The sequence below is a fragment of the Dryas octopetala genome, chromosome 3, assembly GCF_963921425.1.
Source record: "Dryas octopetala chromosome 3, drDryOcto1.1, whole genome shotgun sequence".
NCBI lineage: Eukaryota > Viridiplantae > Streptophyta > Magnoliopsida > Rosales > Rosaceae > Dryas > Dryas octopetala.
This window is the reverse complement of record NC_141368.1, coordinates 5,870,692-5,892,315: the sequence shown is the minus strand read 5'-3', so window position 1 is coordinate 5,892,315 and position 21,624 is coordinate 5,870,692. Positions and strand designations below refer to the sequence as shown.

Below are 21,624 nucleotides of genomic sequence, written 5' to 3'. Positions count from 1 at the left end.
AACTCCTCGTAAAAGTCCGGGTCGATCGGACTCCCTGTCACTTGCCGAGCCGAGGTCGACGCGTCGTGACCCCTGTCCCTTTCACTTGAGCCCGAGGTTAACCTGCTCGGGACGGTCACGATCGGCTCGACGTCAAGGGGCTCCTCGTCGTCGCCCTCGGCCGCCTCTTGTTCCCGGTCAGAACTCGGCGCTTCGAGGTTTTCCCGATCCTCTCGGGCTCGGCGCTCCTCGCCTGGGTTGCGATGCAATGCCGAGATGACCTCGTCCAACTCTTCGGACAATCACAGCTCGACACGTGGCTGGTCAACACCCACCTCGGAGTTGACTTTCTATGGTCAAACTTTGACCTCCACATCATCACTGGTCAGCATTTCCTCTGCCAGCTCAGATTGAATTTCCACGCCGGGTCCACCGTGTTCGGTCCGAACCGAACCGATGATCTTTCAATGGATCGAGTGTCCATCTCACCACGGTCATTCCGATTCGGCTCAGCTCGGCACAGGGCACGGTCTCTTTTCGAGTTCTGGCGTCGACCAGTTAGGGCTCGGAAGGATCCCAGTCTACTGGATCGGCTCGGTCTTGAATCCCATGCCCGATCCGATCACACATGGACTTTATGTCTACGCATAAGAACATGTGCTTGTATCGGCTCGGCTCGGCTCTCCGCCGCCATTCCCGGGAAGATCATGCTGGGACGAACCGCCACACTTAAATGCACCTGACACAAATCTTCTGACAGAAGGGATATCAGGCTTGCATTCATGACTACTGGAGCAGTCTGCCTGAACCTTCCAGCCTTGCATTTAATGGAGCATTCAATGCAGCATTGAATGCTGAAGAAGCAGGCAGCTGAGCATGCAACTAGGTCTGACCAGGTGCGTGGGTCTCTGGCAACCATTCATTCACATGCAGGTATCTTACTCATTAAGGTTTCCTTTGCTTATATATATCAAGTCATATGTGCAAAAACTAGGACTACTACGCATCTACACACAAAACACTTACACAAAATTTCCACTCTCCCAAGAATATACCCAACTTGCTGAGAATAACCCAGAACATTTGCCTTGTTCTTCCCATTCTCCCAAGTTCTTCCTTTGTTCTTCCTCATCCACCATCAAACACCATCACTGACTTCATCATCGGAGCGTGTTTGGCTGGTACCACACCGGTCCATCTCCCTTGACCTTGTTTCTCTTGCAGGAAGATCTCAACCAGCATCCACTTCATCATCCAGCAAAGCACCTGATCAGCCAGATCAGCTTATCTAAGTTGTTGCATCTACCTTACGAGAATTTGCATCAACAAACAGTCAATCAGGAACTTCATTACCCATTGATTTAGAATACCAAATTTCAATAAACTTTTAGTTTCACTACTAAAATATAAGTAGTTTTTAGTTTAGGTACAAGTTGAATAATTAAACTTCAATAGAATTAAAATGACTTCAACATTACGAAATTTGGACTCGATTTTAGAGAGTCCAAATTTGACAGTAATCAAAAGATCAGTTTAAATATGTTTGATTTAGAAAAAAAAAATTATATATATATATATATATATATATATGTTTTGATATGACATTAGTACTAACCATTTACAGATTGCTATGCAGGGTACTATGAGCCAAAATGGTTAGTACTACGGTGCAGTGTGTGCATTGCGTGTTGCAGGTGCTAAGGTTGGGCTCAGCCACTATTAGAGTCTAGAGTACTATTGGAAATGTTATATTTATATGTAACATTAATGTTAAACTTGAAGTCTTTTGCTTTGTGCATCACTGGGCCTTTTTTAAAGACTACAATAAATACATAATTAAGTATATAATAATAGATCAAAACAAACAACTGGGCAGCCGCTGTAAAACAGAGTGAAAATAAAACATTAGATTATAAGAAAGTTATCATCCTCAGATGTATGGTAGAGAACATTTTTATGTAATGCTTGAGAATAGAGGCGTTTGACTTGGTTTTCTTTAGAAACGTATTTGATAATAAGCTCGAAAAACCAAATTCTATACCCCCGGCCCCACCGTAAAATTAGAAAACTTATAGATCGAGGTCTTTAACTTGTGATTGCATGTTGTCTAGATACAATCAATTTTTGTGTTTTAAATCTCTTATGGATTCATGTTTTCTACTTTTAAACCTCTAAAATAGGTAACTTCAATCAGAAATAATAAAAATAACAACACATGCTTCCCGATCACACATTTAAATTCTAAACCCTACACCTAAACCAACCTTAAAACTCACAAAAATATCCAATTAGAAAACTGAGAAGTTGTAACTGCTCTTCAGAAACAGACAAGTTTTTAAAATTTTACATGCATTTCCATTTATTTACTTAAACGTTAAACCTCATGTATGTAAACTTGCTATAGTTTTGTCACTCAAACCCAATTGAAAATAAGTTAAATAACTAATTAACAACTACATGCCATAATTAACAAAAACCAGAAGAGACTAAATATGAGACACAAGGGAGAAAAGACACTTTAGGGTGTTTTGTTTAGGGGGTAGAAGAAAACAAAAAGAAGCAAAAGGGAAATGTTGGGATTTGAGCTTGAAATGAGTGACAGGGGGTACGATGTTGGAGATTGTGAGAAGTAAAAACAATGAGTAGTCACTATCAAAGCTACAAAGAAGGCCGGTTAGGGTTTCAGTCAAAGCAGAGTAGCAACTGTCATGACGAGAGAGGTGTTCGAATGTTACCATTGTAACAACGTAAAAGAATAAGAATATATTAAAACAAAAAGGCTTTTTTATATTTTAACCATCTCTAATTTGAGCTCAATTTTGCTTCATCATGTAAATAAAAAATTATATTAATTTATTAGCTGAATTAAAAATTTGTTGCGTTGTATCACCTATGATTCATTTTGTTTAAATTTTTGTTAAAAATAAGAGTATTTTGGTATTTTTCAAGTTTTTATTGTTAGAAATTTTTTTTTATATTTTATTTGTTTTAACACAATAAAAATTAATTTAAAAAAACTAAAATACTCTTATTTTTAATAAAAATTTAAACAAAATGAACCGTAGGTAATGAAGTAAGATATTTTTAATTCAAATAATAAATTAACATAATTTTTTATTTAAGTGATGAAGTAAGATTGAACTCTAACGGGGCTAAAATATAAAAAATCCAAACAAAAAATTGAAATCCATAGTTTCTTAGAATTTGATTAGTTTATGCATCCATTGAGTCTCTGGCTCTCTGCAGTAACTCAAGACAAACGTTTAGTAAAAGACAAATAAAAAAAGTAAACCAAGTCAAAAGTATATAACACGCCACTATTCTCAAGGATTACCCATCAACGTACATCTCTCTGACTGAGGATGACAACTTTCTTCATGTTTTCTTTTCACTCTGTTTTACAGCGGCTGCCCTGCCCAGTTGTTTGTTTTGATTTATTATTATATACTTATCACTTATGTAGTTATTAATGTAGTTTTAAAAAAAGGCCCAGTTATGCACGTACAAAGAAAAAGACTTCAAGTTTAATTAACATTAATGTTACATATAAATATAACATTTTTTTTTTTTTTGCCAGGATAAATATAACATATCTAATAGTACTCTAGAGTCTAGACTCCAGAGTTAGACATGCTTGCCGGAATGTGAGGGCCGGAGATGGTCGGAGAGTGAGTGAGAGGGAGAGAGAGATCGAGAGAGAGTGAAAGAGAGGAGTACGTACTGAAATAGTGAAATAAAAGGGAATACGAGGGGACGCTTTGAGAATTCAGAATTGCTGTACAGCTATACTTTGTCTCATTCACCCCCCATATAACGTGTCCCTTGGGTAACCCCTAACCTCACCTCCCCATAGCAGTAATTCCTTTTTTACGTCCTCATATTCATAGCTTGTGCATTTATTATATGACAGACAAAAATATCTTCAACTCATCTTACCTTTTTACCCTTACTTGTTGCCAACGTCTCTTCTTTTTTTTTCCTCTCCCCCTCTCTCTCAACACTCAACAATACAATGCCTCGTTTCGTCAATGTCTATTATTTACTGGCAACTCATCCTCACAATCACCAAACGGGCTAGGGTGAGAAAGTGCAGCCTCTAGTGGAATTTTACAAATAATTTTAAAATATTGTGTTCAACTTCATTCCAACGGAAAACAAATATGGTGTAACATTTTTCAGAAAACCAAAAAAAAAAAAACTAAACTTTTTTAACATCTCTTTCCTACTCATTATTCATGAAAACTTGTATCAATACCGTCAAATTATAAATAAAGTTGAATGAAAAAACTATATATAACAAGTTTACGTACATACATGAGGATCAAACGCTTCTAAGACGAATCCCAGCCATCAAATCAAAATTATATACAACATTATCCTATGTCCAAACATTAGACACCCAACAAAATGTGTTGTTGCAATGAAAGAGATCTTTGCTTCTCCAAATGACAATGACAACTTCTTTGCTTTTCAAATGCTGCAACAGCTTGGTCCAAAATATTGATGGATTGGTTGACGAGTTGATATATCCTTGAAAATTATATTCCTATCAAATTTATGGAATAGCTAATCAAATAAATAAAGCAACAGTCAATCAAATAATAAAAATATTTGTAAGAAAAGCACAGAAAAGTTTCAAAAGATGACAAGCCTTCGAATGTATAAATGAGTAATCACATAATATTGGATGGACAACTTGATAACCAAGTGGTTGATTAGGAATGCAGGGGTTCAAATGGTTCTTAGATGCTGCCCTCGCGGATGTTCAAAGCCCAGTCTAACAACTCTAACATTAATTAGCTGGTTGGGCGTTGAAGATCTTAGTGACACACACATGGTGAAACCTAAAGTTAACATTAAGAACACTCTGCTGAAGCCCAAGGCATCAATTCTTGGTAGTGCTGATCAAATCCTTTATTTGTATCCCACCAACGATGAATTGACAAATGCATACTAAAGATAAGCACTTCTACATGTGCAATATTAGTTCCTTAATTGGGAAGGAATTGCATGAACTTTTGATTGATTTTGAACTTTTAAGGACTGGAAATTGACATTCGATCTGATCAAGCTTTCTCTTGGATGTTTGTTTCTGAATTGGTATTTGTTTTGTATGACAAGGTTGCTATTTTGGACGTTTTCTAATCTTCTATGGTGCATACCGTGCATGCATAAATGAAATGTAATGACTTAATTCTCTGATTTCTAAACTTTTTGTGATGCTCAAAGGTATACTTTTGTGATGCTCTCATGGATGTTCATCGATCCTTTAATGAGTGGGTCTTTATTAGACCCAACATTAATACGTTTCGCTTCTATGATCAATAAATACAGAGATACCTTAGATTGAGAATGTATGGAAATAAAATTCCTACCGAACCCATCACGCTAAAAAGAAACCATACATGAAAATGAAGTCTCTCTCCACATGAAGACCAGTGTAGTGTCAGATGGGCCAAACTTGTTAATCCTGGGACTTATGTTATTGGGCCTTTTGCCCACCTTAGTACCAAAAATAAAAAATTAAGCATCTCTTCTTCTTTTTTTGGCCAAGAAAACATCTCTTCATATATATGAAATGTGTCTATGCAATTAGTTAAATTTCTATTAATACGTCTCGATATAATAAGAGCACTATTCCACAAAGTTATTTAGCAAACCACACGCGCGATTCCCCAAACAGCAATACATGCATGCACAATTAAGTTTAGAAGATATTAATGATATAAATAATCTTGAAATTAATTCTATAATTTCTAATGGACGGTTTCATGAAGGTACGTATTATATAGGCTGCATCTCCTCGGAACTCACTGCGTCAAATATCAATTGCAACCTCCAACTCTGATACTAATGGCAATCTCAAAAGCATTTTTAAAGATTCTGCTAAGTGGCTTCGTAAATTCTTGAAGGGTGGGGTCAAATTTGCGCATAAGCTTTAAGAAATAAATAATAAATATAGCAGTTAATATTAATGATAATCAGATAATGCAAGTGATATTTGGGTTTCATTCTTGACGTTTCAGCTTGAGAGCAGTTTTGCTCACCTCTTTTAACTAAGGTGTATGCTCATCTCCCATCTAAGATACTGCCATATGTTTAAAAAACTAACCATGAGTTAACTCATAAATATTTTATTATTTTATTTTTTCATTTTTTTCCCCCAAAACCCGGTTCCACTCCCCCTTTCTCTTTTTTTTTTTTTTTTTTTTTTTCTTCTCCTCCTTTCTCTCCATCCCCCGTGCTTCTCTCTCTCTGCACCTCCATCCCCAGCCCAGATCGCCGGCAGCTACCACCTGCAACCAATCAACCACCCTCTCCCTCTCCTTTCTATCTCCCCTGCTTTCTCTCCCTCGCGCGACGGCACACATCCAGACATCTAGAAGCCCATGGCATTTTCTTTTCAACTCATGAGAAACACTAGAAGTTGTGACTTCAACTTCTAGATGCTTTTTGAGTAGAATAGAACTTGGCTGATTGGATTTAGAAATGTTGCCTAATTATTTGAACAATATCAATTGCAATTTCATGTTTCTGCGTCCATTGTTAAATTTTCCCCTTCTTAACCACAGCAAAATTTTCCCCTTGTTAAATTTCAGTTTATATTGACTATACTACCATTGATCTGCTTTCAAATTATTTTCCCTTGTAATTGTGCAGACTTTCCAAATCACTTGGGCCCAACATGGGGGAGGGTTTCTGGGCCTTATTCTGCAGTAGTTTTGAGTGTTCAACTGAGTCTTCCAGAATGCAGTTCGGGCTTTTTAGCCATTTTCAATCCAGATTCATGTATCAACAATATTTTTGTCATTGCAGTTGATATCTTTCTTCTAGTCATCTAGATGTCTGGATGTGTGCCATCGCGCGAGGGAGAGAAAGCAGGGGAGAGAGAGGGGAGAGAGAGAGGGTGGTTGATTGGTTGCAGGTGGTAGCCGCCGGCGAGCTGGGCTGGGGATGGAGGTGCAGAGAGAGAGAGAGAAGCACGGGGGATGGAGAGAAAGGAGGAGAAGAAAAAAAAAAAAAAAGAGAAAGGGGGAGTGGAACCGGGTTTTGGGGGAAAAAAAAGAAAAAATAAAATAAAATAATAAAATATTTACGGGTTAACTCATGATTAGTTTTTTAAACACATGACAGTATTTTAGATGGGAGGTGAGCATACACCTTAGTTAAATAGGGTGAGCAAAACTACTCTCTTTCAACTTCATCCATGACCATTCTGTTCTCGATAAAGAATATGAAAGAGAGAAGTGTTTGAGTGGAAGAATTGATATGATGCATTTATTATTGTATTATGAGAAATTTAGAAAACTAACCATATTTGGTTTTTATTAAAGCTGAATTTTAATCTTTTTTCAAAATTTTAAAATTTTGACCCAAAAGTTCGAGCACTAAATTTTTAAAATTAAAACAAAATTTTTTTTAATTGACTTAAATTTGGGTTAATTTTCCAAATTTGTCTTGTATTATTAACATATATATATATAGCTAATATATATCATCTAACAGCTGGAACTTGATCTATTCATTGAACCCGAGCTTGATGATAATTAAGATCGATAGAGTTGATCTGATCATTAGCTTTATCTCTTGAATTCAAATGTGTAGATGAGGATGAGATAATTAATCTGCTCATTACTTGAAACCCCTATGCGTGTGCACACATTAATTTCCATTGTTAAACTTAGCAAATATTTGTGGTATTTTTTTAATTTTAAGGTCGTCTTTGAGTTCCTATATAGGTCTTTATACAAGACTTACATGCCGAGCTATCTTCCTTCTCCCCAGTCTCTTTCTTGACCAAATTAACTATATATATATATATAATATGAAGAAACAAAACGAATTAGGAAATATAGCAAATAAAGCAAATAGGTTAATAATTGATAAATTGATAACCAGATAATGATAATGTAAGTTGTAGGCTTGTAGATAGTAAATACACATTATCTTGACCAAATACACATTACCTTGACCTTCAGGCTTCAGCAACGAAAAGCAAATATATATGGGCAATTAATTAATTATCTTGTCCTTCATTTACTCTATCTGTTGAACGTACTCTGTTTCTATTCCCCATATATATGGGTATTACTTGACACTCTGTACTGGATGGCTGACCCAGGACCCAACTCCCAAGATATAAGCAATTCATTACTTGGCCCTCCACCTTCTTCGCTTTTGAATTTAGCAACGTTTTGAGTGGTAGTTTTATGATTTTATTGTAATTTTCAAATTCCATTAAAGGTGATGTTCAAGTTGAATAATATTAAAATTAATTAAGAATTTCCAGTAAGCCTATAAATAGTCTTCAATTTTAAGGGACATGCCTAAGCTAGCTATCCTCTTCCTCAGTCTTCACTACGTCAATATGGCAACCTCCAACAACACTAGTGTGAGTTTGAAGCTCCTAATCGACACAAAGGGTCAAAAAGTCCTATTTGCCGAAGCAAGCAAAGAGGTTGTTGATTTCCTTTTCACCCTTCTTTCTTTGCCTGTTAGCACTGTCGTTAAGCTCCTCTCAAAGGACGGCATGGTTGGTTGCTTAGGCAAACTCTATGAGAGTGTTGAAGATCTCAATGACACGTACTTGCAACCCAACCTTAACAAGGACTCCCTGCTGAAACCCAAGTCAGCTGTTGCTGGTGCTAACATCCTTCATTTGCTGACCAATGAAAGCTCTAGTGCTAAGGTTTTCTATGCTTGTAGATATGATCAAAGCTATGTGTCCGATGGGTCTAATGCTGTTTGTCCATCTTGCGCACGCACCATGTCCGACCAAAAGACTTATGTTGCTCCACCTGCACCCACTGGAGGAACGTCCAGCGAGGGAGGGTATGTCAAGGGAGTTGTTACATACATGATCATGGACAACTTGGAAGTGAAGCCCATGTCTACCATTTCGAGCATTGCTATGCTCAACAAGTTCAGTGTTAAGGATGTTGGAGCACTCGAAGAGAAGGTGGTTGCTCTTGGCATGCAAGAGGTCTGAAATCAAATATTACATTTCTCTCAACTTGGTGAACTGTAAATGTTAATGTTCACTCAGACATCGATCTGAGGATGCATATACACTGTTCTATATGTTATCCTAAATGATCGTTTATTGTTTTTTCTTTCAGGGTTTAAGTTTGTTGAAGGAATCTTTGCAATCGAGTTCGGTTCTCACCAATGTTTTCCTTGGGAAGAAAGCTGCATGATGAAGATTTAGGATTTTGTGTCTGATTCAGTGGATATGTTATTTTGGAGCACATGCGTGGAATATATTTGTTTTTGAAGTGGAATTAGTACGTAATTTTGTTGTGCTTTGTTGTTTTGAGTCTTATGTCCTCTCTCAAATTGTTGCCGTATCTGAAGAACCTTATTTTGGATCTATATATGTAACTGAAATGGAATGTACGTTGTCCATACTTGGAAATTTCTAATATCTATTTTGATGGGAGTATATAAATGGTTGATGAGTACTCTTAGCTAGCCAATACATATGTGCGTTGCTATATACTCATATAGGATGATTTAACAACGTACTCTTAAAATAGATATATGTCGAGTCTTCAACAGAGAACAAAGTGTTAAGGTGTGATTGTGAATCGTGATGACTCAGCTCGCATAGATTCGGCATTTCGGCTAACATATTCTAGTTGTTGGGGATTTTGTCCTCGATCCTTCCAATCATTGACTGCAATGGAACAAGTGCTGAGAATTCTTAACTAGCCATGCAAGAAGAGACTGGGTGTAACCGCGAAATATGTTAATTATCTATGTATTGTGGACCATTTTTGCTGTCTCCCTTCATTAAAATATTAAAAATGGTTTTCAACGATGATCGAGTTTGTCCCACACCATTAATTATTCAGATAAAATTAAATTATTAGGGAAACCTTTTTGATTTTGTTTTATAAGTAGGCTTAAAATCCGTTTTATCCCTGAAGTTATAAGCTTGTCTCACTTTACTTTCTAAAAATATTTTTTTTTTTTTTTTTTCATTTTATCACTCATAACTCCTTTTATGTCCCATTAACTCTTTTCCTTCAACTTTCTCCGTAAATTCGTTAATTTTGATGACTTGACAGAGGTATTTTATCTTTTCACTTTTGTTTCGTCCATTTCGACCCTAATTAGCTACCTATACCATATGTAAACTGCCACATACATAAAAAAATAATAAAAAAGTTAAATATTTTAAAAAACTGAATCATTTAAAAAAAAATTTCTCTATCTTCCTCCCTTCCCTCTCGCACCGGAGCATCCCCCACCTCAAACCACTATCTTCTTCATTGCCGGTGGGAGGAAGGGAGGACAGATGTGGGTTTCTGGGGGTGGGTCGGGCTTGGGTGAGGGGAAGAGGGTGGGTTGGGACAGGGTAGGGAAATTGGGTGTGGCGGCGCCACGGCGGGGGTGGGGGGAAGGGCATGCTGGGTGGGGGAAGGAGTTGTGGCAGAGGGAGGGTTGGGGGCTGGGAATGGCAGATCTGCCTTCTCCTCTTTTTTGGTATTCTCTCTCTAAAACCCAGATTTGAACTTCTCCCCCATCTATTCCAGCACTCATAAATCCATTGAAACCCAAAAATCTCTTGACATAGAGATTGGTCCTCATGAAAGATCAAAATTAATCACTCTCTACTCCTTTTTCCTTCTTGGAATACCCCAAAATTCAGTTTATCTCTCATCTCTTTCAAAACCCTGAAAAACCATGGCTGCCACCGTAAAATTAATTGAAACTACTAAAATCAATATACGAATTCAATCCTTTCTCTTTATCAAAAAATAAAAAAAATTAATGAAGTACCACTTCATATATTACAATGATAAAAGAAATGGCTGTACGTGGATTCTTTTATTGTTGCATTTCGGTTTGATTGAAATATTTTGATCTTTATGTTTCAATTCTACAAGCTCAATTTTCTTTTTCTGGGCTACAAATGTTTTTATTAATAATGTTTACATTGATAAAAAGTTATTGCTTTTTTCTTTGGGTTAGAACATTGACACCAAGAATTGATCATGGTAATTCAAGGTAGGTGGGTAGTTGGTAATGGCAGATCTGCCATGCCCAATGGTGGAGGGGAAGGGAGGGGAGGGGAGGGGCTGGGTTGGGGGGGCAAGAGGTGGGGACGGGGAGAGGCTGGGTTGGTTGGGTTGGGGGGGAGAGAGGTGGGGGCGGGGAGGGGAGTGGTGCTGGGTGGAAGGGAGTGGAGAGATTTTAAAATTTTAATTTTTTTTTTAAATAGATGAAAAGACAAAAATGCTAATGCCATGTCATCAAAATTGACGGACTGATTAATAGAGTTAACGAAAAAATGTTAAGTGGGAGCGAAAAAAAATTGTGAGTGGTAAAATAAAAAAAGAAATGTTCCAAGAAATAAAGTGGGACAAGCTTATAACTTAAGGGGTAAAGCGGATTTTAAGTCTTATAAGTAATATGTTGTTGAATGAATTTGAATATGAAAAGAATTATTGTGTGACATAGTAAAATCGCCGCCGGACATGCCAATGTAGTGTTACAAATTCTCCCAAATGACAACGTGTATAATTAAGTATAGTGTCATATTATTAGTTTTTTCTCGAGAGAATGCTAGTGCCATTATATATATTGAAAATGATGATTATTGTTGTTTTGGTTGTTTTTTAGGGTGTGAAATTGCTTAAGGCATCGTTGGGGTCAAAGTCAGTTCTCACAAAAGTCTTCCTTGGCAAGAAATTAAGCAGCATCTACTTGTCCACAGGCTGATTTGGGTGGTGGAGGACTGGAGTAGCTTCAGTTCCAGATCTGGTCTTACTGTTTGCGGTCTGATATTTTTGCTACATTTTTTTTGGTCAAAATATTTTTGCTACATTCACTATTACATGGAATCTAAATCTTAGGCACCTTGTCGTGTTTGCTAATCCAGACTTAAAATAAAGTTGGATTCTTTTGCTTTCTTTTCCCTACTTTTGATAAAGTGGGGTTCTTTTGCTTTCTGGTCCTAAGTAACTTTTAATAAAGTGGAGTTCTTTTACTTTCTTGTCCAATTGTCCGGACAATACTTGGGTGACCTGGGGTACCTAAGGTCATTCTACCTTTCAAAATCATAGTTTTGATAATACCAACATATTATCAGAATTATTTATTTTTTAAATTATCTATTATAGATCATTTTTGTAAAAGGCCAACTCAATCAAAAATTATTTAGTTATATAACTGTTATCGATTAAATAAAAAAATTAACAGTTGGATAAAAAAATCACTCTTTAATTAGAAATCATCAATTTTTTATATTTAATTGATAACAGTTATATAACCAAATGATTTTTTATTGATTTAATTTTTTATAAAAATAATTTTTAATAAGTTATCTAAAAAGTGAACGATTCCGATCATATACTAATATTGCCGAAATTTGAGATAGGGATAATGTTGGATTACCCCAAGGGTGACCAAAGTAGTCAAGTACTGTCCTTCTTGTCCTAACTTTTAATAAAGTGGGAACTGTTTCGGACAAAAAAAAAATTGGGATTGTTTTGCTTTTTCTTTTTTCTTTTTTAAAAAAAAAAAATCCTAGTATCACCTTTTGAAAGAGATCTTCATCATTTGGTAAAAAAAAAAAAAAGATAAGTGTAGTTTTGCTCATCTTCTTTAACTCAGGTGTATGCTCACCTCTCATCTTAAATGCTGTCATGTGTTTAAAAAACTAATCATGAATTAATTTATTATATTTAATTATTTCTGATATTATAATGATGAGAGAGAAAAATAATTTGACAACTCTTTTCTATTTTTACCCTTATCTTTTATCACTCAACTTTTTTCCACTTTTTTATCATCCATTAATTTCTCTTTTCTCTTTTATTTAATTATTTATAATAATTTTTGTTTCTTTTGTTTTTTTGCTCTTCTCCAGCACGCCTCCAGTATTCAAAAAATCATATCCATTTAATAATTTTTTTTTTGCTCTTCTCTAGTACCCAAAAAATCACATCCATTTTTTTGGGTCTTCTCCTGTATATACCTTTATCTATTTTTTTAATTAATTAAAAATAAAATATTCCAACAACACATTTGCAATTCGAACAAAAAACTCATTTGTAAAGTTTAATTTAAAATGTTGGCCCAAAAAAAATCTAAAACAACTCATTTACATACATAGAAAATCCAATAAAAAGTTACATGATTTAAAAAAAAATTAAGTCATTGCAATTCTTCTCTCTTCAAATGCTACAACACCTTGTATTGGCTTAAGAATTTGTTTGATTTGAAATGGTCATGTATGAGACAAGAAAGAAGAATTCTTAGGAAAAAAAAAAAAGGTGTTGTTGGAATATTTTTTTAATTAATTAAAAAACTAGATAAAGGTGTATACAGGAGAAGACCCAAAAAATTGGATATGGGTTTTTGGGTACTGGAGGCGTACTGGAGAAGAGTAAAAATTATTAAATGGATGTGGTTTTTGGGTACTAGAGGCGTACTGGAGAAGAGCAAAAAAACAAAAGAAGCAAAAATTATTCGAAATAATTAAATAAAAGAGAAAAGAAAAATTAATGGGTAATAAAAAAGTGAAAAAAAAATTTGAGTAATAAAAAATAAGGGTAAAAATAAAAAAGTATTTTTCTCTCTCATTATTATAATATCAGAAATAATTAAATATAATATATTAACTTATAGTTAATTTTTTAAATACATGACAATATTTTATATAGAAAATAAGCATACATCTAAATTAAAAGAGATGAGCAAAATTGCTTCAAAAAAAAATAATGGATTTGGGCCGATGCTGAATCCTGTGGCAGCGTGGCTTTTGATAAAGTAGGGTTTTTTTGCTTTCTGGTCCTAACTAACTTTTAATAAAGTGGAGTTCTTTTACTTTCTTGTTGGTAACTTTTAATAAAGTGGAACTGTTTCGAACCCAAAAAAAAATTGGGAGTGTTTTGCTTTTTCTTTAAAAAAAAAAAAGAAAAAAAATCCTAGTATCACACTTTCACCTTTTGAGTTTTGAAAGAGATCTTCATCATTTTGAAAAAAAGAAGATAATGGATGTGGGCCCAATGCTGAATCCCGTGGCTTGTTTTTTTTTTTTTTTGGGGTGTCCTGGAGGGCCAAAGGCCCTAGAACAAAAACTAGCGAGTTACTAAACGAGTCCCGTGGCTCTGAGATTGAGCCAGTCTGTGCTTTTTCTTTTGGGCTGTAAAGAGCTTTGTTAACTACTCCAAAAATGTATCAAACAAACAAACAGACAGGCCCAAATGCACAGAATATAGTTTAAAAGCAAAAAGAAGGCCCAAACAAAGACAGAAAGTGAAGCCCAAAACAATGCATATTAAAGATTTGGTCTAACGGTCTAATGCGTGTATGGTAATATTCATATGGTAAATGAATATTACGTTAATGACTAAAATCTGATGACTTTTAAAATTTTAACTAGAGTGTAATAATATTGTAACTATTTTATATTACATTATATTAGTTTATTAGTTTATATTTTTTTTTTTTCACACATATCAGGCGCCAAGCGTTTAGCGGCCATTTTCGAGTGTTCGACAATCGGCATTGTATTTTTACTCTTTCCTCAAATTCTAATTTGTCGGTTTTATATTAAGTTTTAACTGAGATTTTAGCCTCCGTCCAAAATCTCAGTTAAAACCTAACATGCAGTATCCACAAACCTCATTTTATATCCTAAAAATGTATGAGGTGAACCCGCACTCTATACTCTAAAAAAAAAAATAATAATAATGACATATTTTTTTGACAAGACAATAGTCAAAGAACTTTATTTAGAAAAATAATGACTTTATCTGAAAAAAATAAGTTATAAAGTTTTTTTTTTAAATAAGAAATGTTAAAATGACTAAATTCTAATTTTTTTTATTTTTTTATTCGAACCCTTGACAAAAAAATATAATAGAAAATTAGGATTAAATACTAAATATCAATAGTTTTTTAGTAAAGCAGTAAGACACTAATTTTTTTTTTTTTTAGGTACTAACCTAAAGTAAAACATTTTGGATTAGGTCACAAATCAGTTTGTTATATAGTTGTGACTGTCGAACAGTTACAATTGTAATTGTCGAACAGTTACAGTTGTGACTATTTAAAATTTATAAAAAATCAAAATTTTTAAGGGTTTCATACTTTTAATTTAGGTTTTGGGGGATGAAGTCTTATAACCAAAGACTAAACATTAAAGTTTAAGCCTTGCAAATATTGAAAAAACAACAAATCAATAAAAAAGTTATGACTGTTAGACAATCACAGTTCGATATAACTATGTTTTTTAAAGTTGGTATCTAAACTGAAATTTAGTATCTAAAGTGAAATGACATAAATGTTTTAGTAGTTGAAATGAAAAAACTTTATAATTTAGTACCTAAAGTCAATGAACTTAAAATGTAATTGGTATCGGTAATCCCATTTGATGTATGGAAACGGCGGAGGACCCACCTCCGTAGGGAGGAATGCATCCGCATGCATGTATAGTAGTTATAAACTTATAATCAATTGTAGAATGTAGACTGTAGGAGTAATCAGCTCTAGTCAGTAATTAAGCTAGCTCTCATCAGTCATTTATAGTCGGTGCATGGTTTCTTTTTTTAGTTTTATTTATAGTCGGTGAGTTAAGAAAAAATCACATACTGGTAATTGAAGAGAGATTAAAAAATAATTTTGAAATGTATGTTGTAATTGTATGCAGTGGCTATTGTGTGTCCGATGGTCCTGGAGCTAATTGCACAGAGTGCAGAAAACCCATGTCTTACAAAGCGTCTTATGTTGCTACACATGACCCGCTGAAGCAACGTCGACAGTGACAGAGGGAGGGTATGTCAAGGGAGTTGTTACATACATGATCATGGATAACTTGGAAGTGAAACTCATGTCTACCATTTCGAGCAAGTTAGTTGTACCAAATGGCAGGCCGTACGGGGAGAAGAGGACTTGACAAAATTGGTACAGTTATTGCAATTATGTGCTGTGATGAAATCCTAGAAGAGAGGGTTTTTGAAGCATGTCATAGTTGGAAGTGCAACCAGGCTTGAATCTAACTTGATATGAGCATTGAAATCCAACTAATTTGCATATACTCTAAAATAAAATAAAAAATAGCTGTGTAGCTTTTCCCTATTGAGCAGTTAACCAATAAAAAAAAAACTAAAACTCTTGGGGTTAATCAGAGTTTGGGTTGTGTTGTTCTGGACTCTCCCCTCCCCTTGTTTTGTAGCCAACTTTTGTTTGAATCAGGACCTCTTGTATGCAAAGATGAACCACCTACCTTTCTTAAAGAGCACCATTTCTTTATTTGTTTCAATTAAAGAATATAATCTTTAAATCTATTAATGACATTTATTGCGGATATCTTCTTAAGTTAATAATCTTTAAAAGGCTCGTATCAAGTTTTTGCATATCCTCAAATTAATACTCACTTCTCGTCAATGACAACCTCTAGCTTTGTGGTACTGTCAATTTGAAACTTCTGATTGATACGAAGGGTGTGACATTTTCCAAGTCATACTCTAGAGTTTCTGAAGTCATTTTTTAGAGTATGACGTTTCCCAAGTCATACCCTAGAGTTTCTGAAGTCATTTTTTAGGGCATTTCAAGTCGTTCCTTGAGAATTTCGGTTCGTAACTGAAAAGATTTTAAATGTTTAAACCCTTGGTGCATTTCAAATTGTATCTATTAAAATTACAAGTCATGTTTTGATAGTTCCAAGTTATACCCTAGAATTTCTCAAGTCGTTCTTTAGGGCATCGAAGTCGTTCCTTCGGACATCACAAATCGTTCCTTGAAAATTTTAGTTCGTAATTCGAGTGATTTTAAATATTTATACCTTTGATGCATTTCAAATTGTACTTAGTGACATTTCAAGTCATGTTTTGACGGTTTCCAAATCAAACCCTAGAGTTTCTCAAGTCGTTCCTTAGAGCATTTGAAGTCGTCCTTAGGGCATCATAAGTCGCTTCTTGAGAATTTTAGTCCGTAACTGGAAGGATTTTAAATGTTTAAACCATTGGTGCATTTCAAATTGTACATAGTGACATTCCAAGTCATGTTTTTACGGTTCCCAAGTCATATCCTAGAGTTTCTCAAACCGTTCCTTAGGAAATCTTAAGTCGTTCCTTAGATCATCGCAAGTCGTTCTTTGAGAATTTTAGTTCGTAATTCAAGAGATTTTAAATGTGAATACCCTTTATGCATTTCAAATTGTACCTAGTGACATTCCAAGTCAGGTTCTGACGTTTCCCAAATCCTATCCTAGAGTTTCTCAAGTCGTTCCTTAAGGCATCCCAAGTCGTTCCTTAAGGCATCCCAAGTCGTTCCTTGAGAATTTTACATATTGAGAATGACCATTAGTTGTTCAGCTTGTTTTTAGGGTGTGAAATTGCTTAAGGCATCATTCGAGTCAAAATCAGTTCTCACAAAAGTTTTCCTTGGAATCGAGGAAAGGACCATTAAATTAAATCGAAACTTAATTTGCCCGTCAACTGCTGCTGGACACTCTGAATTAGCTTCTCTTTTTGGTTTATTTTTGTTTAGAACTCTGAAGCTTCTCTTAGATGCATATTTGTTTTGGACTTGGTTGTATTATTTTGATTTACATTTATGTAAGTTTTGGAGGATCTTCTCTGCTGTTTTGGATTGGAATGCGTTTTCCATGTCAGATTAAGTAAAGTTTACAATTTGTCTCAAAGTATATATAGGACCTTTCTAGTTATCCAAAGCTGTATGCTTTACATTTAGCTCCTACAGTTTGGACTGAGACTAAAATTTTTGAAAAATATTATTATCTGCAATCCCTGGTTGCACTTCCAACTGTGACATGCTACAAATCCCTCTGTTCGATCTAGGAATATTTCATCTCGGCACATTACAATAACTGTACAAATTTTGTCAAGTCGATCCTCTTCTCCCCGTACGGCCTGCCATTGGTACAAACAAACCACAACTAGTACAGGACATGAAGTAGCTTTGTGGAAAATTATAATACATACAGGTGCCATAGACCATATATATATGTTCTTTCTCGTTGTAGATTAAAGAAGCCATACTGATCATGTTATAAGAAGTCAAAATAGAAGCATTGACTAAACTAGCCTCAAACTAGAGAAATGAATGCTTCAATCACCACATTTGCAGGTACTTGAACCAATTTAAACTATTACGAGTAAAAACCTTATTCAACAAAAGAACTCAGAAATACAGAATTTGTACCAAAAAAATAACACCAAAATTCTTGATATTTTTTGGTTGGTCACCAATATGCTTTATATTGTAGCAGAAATTATAACTACAATTTTCGTAAAACAGCCAACACAACTCACCGTTCTAGCTGGTGCATTAACCCCCATTGCAAATGTCTCTGTTGAACATAAAACCTACAGCAAGAAAAGAGAGAAGCATTAAGACATGATAGATCCAAAATGACCATAACAACTCAATCACACATGGAAATAACAACGCTAATGGCCATTAACACAAAAGATCACCAAACCTCTAATTCTCTAAAGATCATCATAGGTACGTAACAGGCATATCATTTTGAAAAAAGAAAATGAATACTGTCATGAAACAGATATGATCCAGAAGTAAAACGAATTGACCTTATCATACCACAATAAAAAAGCATTTCAACAACTTAACAATTGGAAGCAGTCCAGCATAAAGCAAACCAATCCCTCTATGAAGAAGGTATGTCAAGGAAGTTGTTAAATACATGATCATGGACAACTTGGAAGTGAAACCCATGTCTACCATTTCGAGCATTGCACTATGCTCAACAAGCTCAGTGTTAAGCATGTTGGAGAGCTCGAAGAGAAGTTTGGTTCTCTTGGCATGCAAGAGGTCTAAATTAATCATATATTACATTTCTCTCAACTTGGTGAACTGTGAATGTTCACTCAGACATCTGAGGTCTGAAATCATATTTACATTGTTCTATATGTCATCCTAAATGATCATGTATTGGTTTTTCTTTCAGGATATAAGTTTGTTGAAGGCATCTTGGCAATCTTTGGTTTCAATGCATGTGTTCCATGAAGAGAAAGCTGCATGATGAAGATTTAGGCTTTTTTGTCTGATTCCAGTGGAAATGTTATTTTGGAGCACATGCGTGGGATATGATTGTTTTTGAAGTGGAATTTGTAATTTTTCTGTGCTTTGTTGTTTTGATGAATCTCTTATGTCCTCCCTCAAATTGTTGCCATATCTGAAGAACCCTATTTTGAATCTATGTAACTGAAATGGAACGTTAACTGGCCATGCAAGAATAGATTGGGTGTAAGCCACGAAATCTCACCCCCATCATTAAAATTAAAGATGGTTATCAAGAAGGAGTTTCTCCCACAACATTAATTGACCAGATATAATTAAATCTTAATTAATTAGGGGAATCTTTCATGAAATTTTATTTTTGAAGAGTGTGCGTTTTATTTAACATTGTCATTTTGGTGATTTATGTGGCGGGTAAATACAACGGAATGACCATTTGAATTTCAATTTTTCTTATGCTCCTGTGAGTTTGAAACTCTATGTGTGCTTACTAATATCTATCCATTAACTATTTTTATTTTTAGTATTATACTTTTCAAAAAATTTAGTTATAAAATGAAAAAAGAAAAAATTAATTATTATACGAAAGAAACAAAAACATTAATGCGATGACCAAAGCTCAGTCCAAAACCTGGGCCAGAACCAGTGAGTCCAATAATCATGATGGGCTAGACACCATGCTGATGCCCTTGTCTCCCCATTTTGTTTGATGTTGTCCAATATTTATATGGACTCAACAGGGGTAATTACCGATTTATAGGTATTTATTATATCGGGTTACTTAGTGGCCAAACAAAAAATTATATCGGGTTACTTGGAGGAAAAGAAAGAATAAGTCAACTAGTGATTCTAGATGTTTTCACAGGAATCCTAGTCACAAGGGGAGAAATCCTCTCATAACTCTCTCCTTTAAATAGACAACAATTCTCCAATTCTAGGATGCAAAATCTTTTAGTGAGATTTGTGAGTAGTGCAAATCCAATAGTAATCTTCTCTAATTAGGGTTTTAGTCCCTAAACCGTTTTTCCAATTTTTGGCATCAATCAAGTACGTACTCTCGATCACAGTTGTGCATATCCTCCAAATCAACACTCACATCCTCAATGGCAACCTCTAGTTTGAAGCTTCTGATTGATACAAAGACTCAAAGAGTCTTGTTTGCTGAAGCGGGTAAGGACTCTGTGAACTTTCTCTTAACTTTTCTATATCTTCCCATTGGAAATCTCATTAGGTTGCTCTCTAAGGATGGCATGGCTGGTAGCTTAGTCAATCTTTATGAGAGTATTGAAGATATTAGTCCTACATACATGCAACCCGATTTCAAAGACATCCTGCTAAAACTCAGAGAACCAGTTGAACCTAATACCCTAGGTTTGTTAACTAATGCCCAATCAACCTCAAATGCTGTAAAGATTATGTACACGTGTTCAGATATCGGCTGCTACACCATGCATCGCCACTACAACATGCGCAAAAATAATGAGACTGGCCAATATATAACTGATGACCCTAGAGCCTTATGTCCGTCGTGCTCTCAGAGCATGAGCCAACGGACAATTTATGTTGCTCCGCGGGATACTGAGGTGGAAACTTCCGGCGCTAGAGGGTATGTCGAAGAAGTTGTTACGTACATGATAATGGATGATCTAAAAGTGAAGCCTATGTCTACCATGTCCTCTGTAGCTCTTTTCCACAGGTTCAAGGTTGATCTAGGTGCTCTTGAAGAGAAGGTGGTTCCTCTTGGCATGGATGAGGGTGTGAAATTGCTTAAGGCATCATTGGAGTCAAACTCAGTTCTCACAAAAGTTTTCCTCGGGAACTAGATTGAAAATCGAAATTTAATTTGCCCTTCAACTTCTACTAGCTAGGAGGATCGACACGCACTCAGAAGCTTCTTTTAGATGCATATTTGTTTTGGAATTGGTGTTATTTTGTTTTACATTTATGTTAATTAGTTTTGGAGGATATATCCTCTCTGCTTTGCTTAAATGACTAGTGATGAGATACTTTTGGCTTTGGGTTTTAAACTTCTAAACCTTTTTGTTGCTCTTTCACGCTCTCTCATATCGAATAATGTGACAAACAGCCCCGGCCAAATTAAAACTCACCTTGATCGTCAATGGCAGCCTCTAAAGTTTTTTTATTTTTATTTTTACCATACCCCTCTAAAGATTCACTACTACAAAAAAGCTAATTGACAACGGGTAAAAACCGTTGTCTAGTGTTCCTAAATACCGTCGTCTAATCGACCGACGTCTATTGGGGTACAACTAGATAACGGTTTTTTCCCGTTGTGTTGATGACATTAACACAACGGTTTTAGGTGTAAAACCGTTGTATATACACCCTCAAAACCAATAGTTTAGAGAAAACTGTTGTTGAGCACTAACTTATACATCGGTTTATCCTTAAAGACAGATGTGTAAAAGCAATTTAGACAACGGTTATGATTACTAAACATATGTATTTTACAACTATTTTAAGTAGAAACTCGAGCTAAAATACCCTTCAAGACAACAATGTATTGCTATAAACCGTTGTGTATGGTATTCATAAACATGCAATTGTCATGTCTATAGCTTTTTCATACAACGGTGTTAATAATAAACCGTTGCATAAAGTTATTAA

The 21,624-nt window shown here is 35.1% G+C and overlaps 2 protein-coding genes across 2 annotated transcripts; both read left to right on the top strand.

Annotated features, from left to right (window-relative positions):
- Positions 1–8,325: 8,325 nt before the first annotated feature.
- LOC147290098 (uncharacterized) lies at positions 8,326–9,406 on the top strand. The gene is made up of 2 exons (XM_086238096.1): positions 8,326–8,962; positions 9,099–9,406. Exons 1-2 carry the CDS (start codon positions 8,348–8,350, stop codon positions 9,174–9,176), a joined length of 693 nt encoding a protein of 230 aa, XP_086094222.1. The 5' UTR covers positions 8,326–8,347; the 3' UTR covers positions 9,177–9,406.
- Positions 9,407–20,099: 10,693 nt separating this feature from the next.
- Positions 20,100–20,819, top strand: LOC147290097 (uncharacterized). Its single transcript, XM_086234971.1, has one exon. The coding sequence runs from the start codon at positions 20,100–20,102 to the stop codon at positions 20,817–20,819; it is 720 nt and encodes a 239-aa protein (XP_086091097.1).
- The last annotated feature ends 805 nt before the right edge of the window (positions 20,820–21,624 follow it).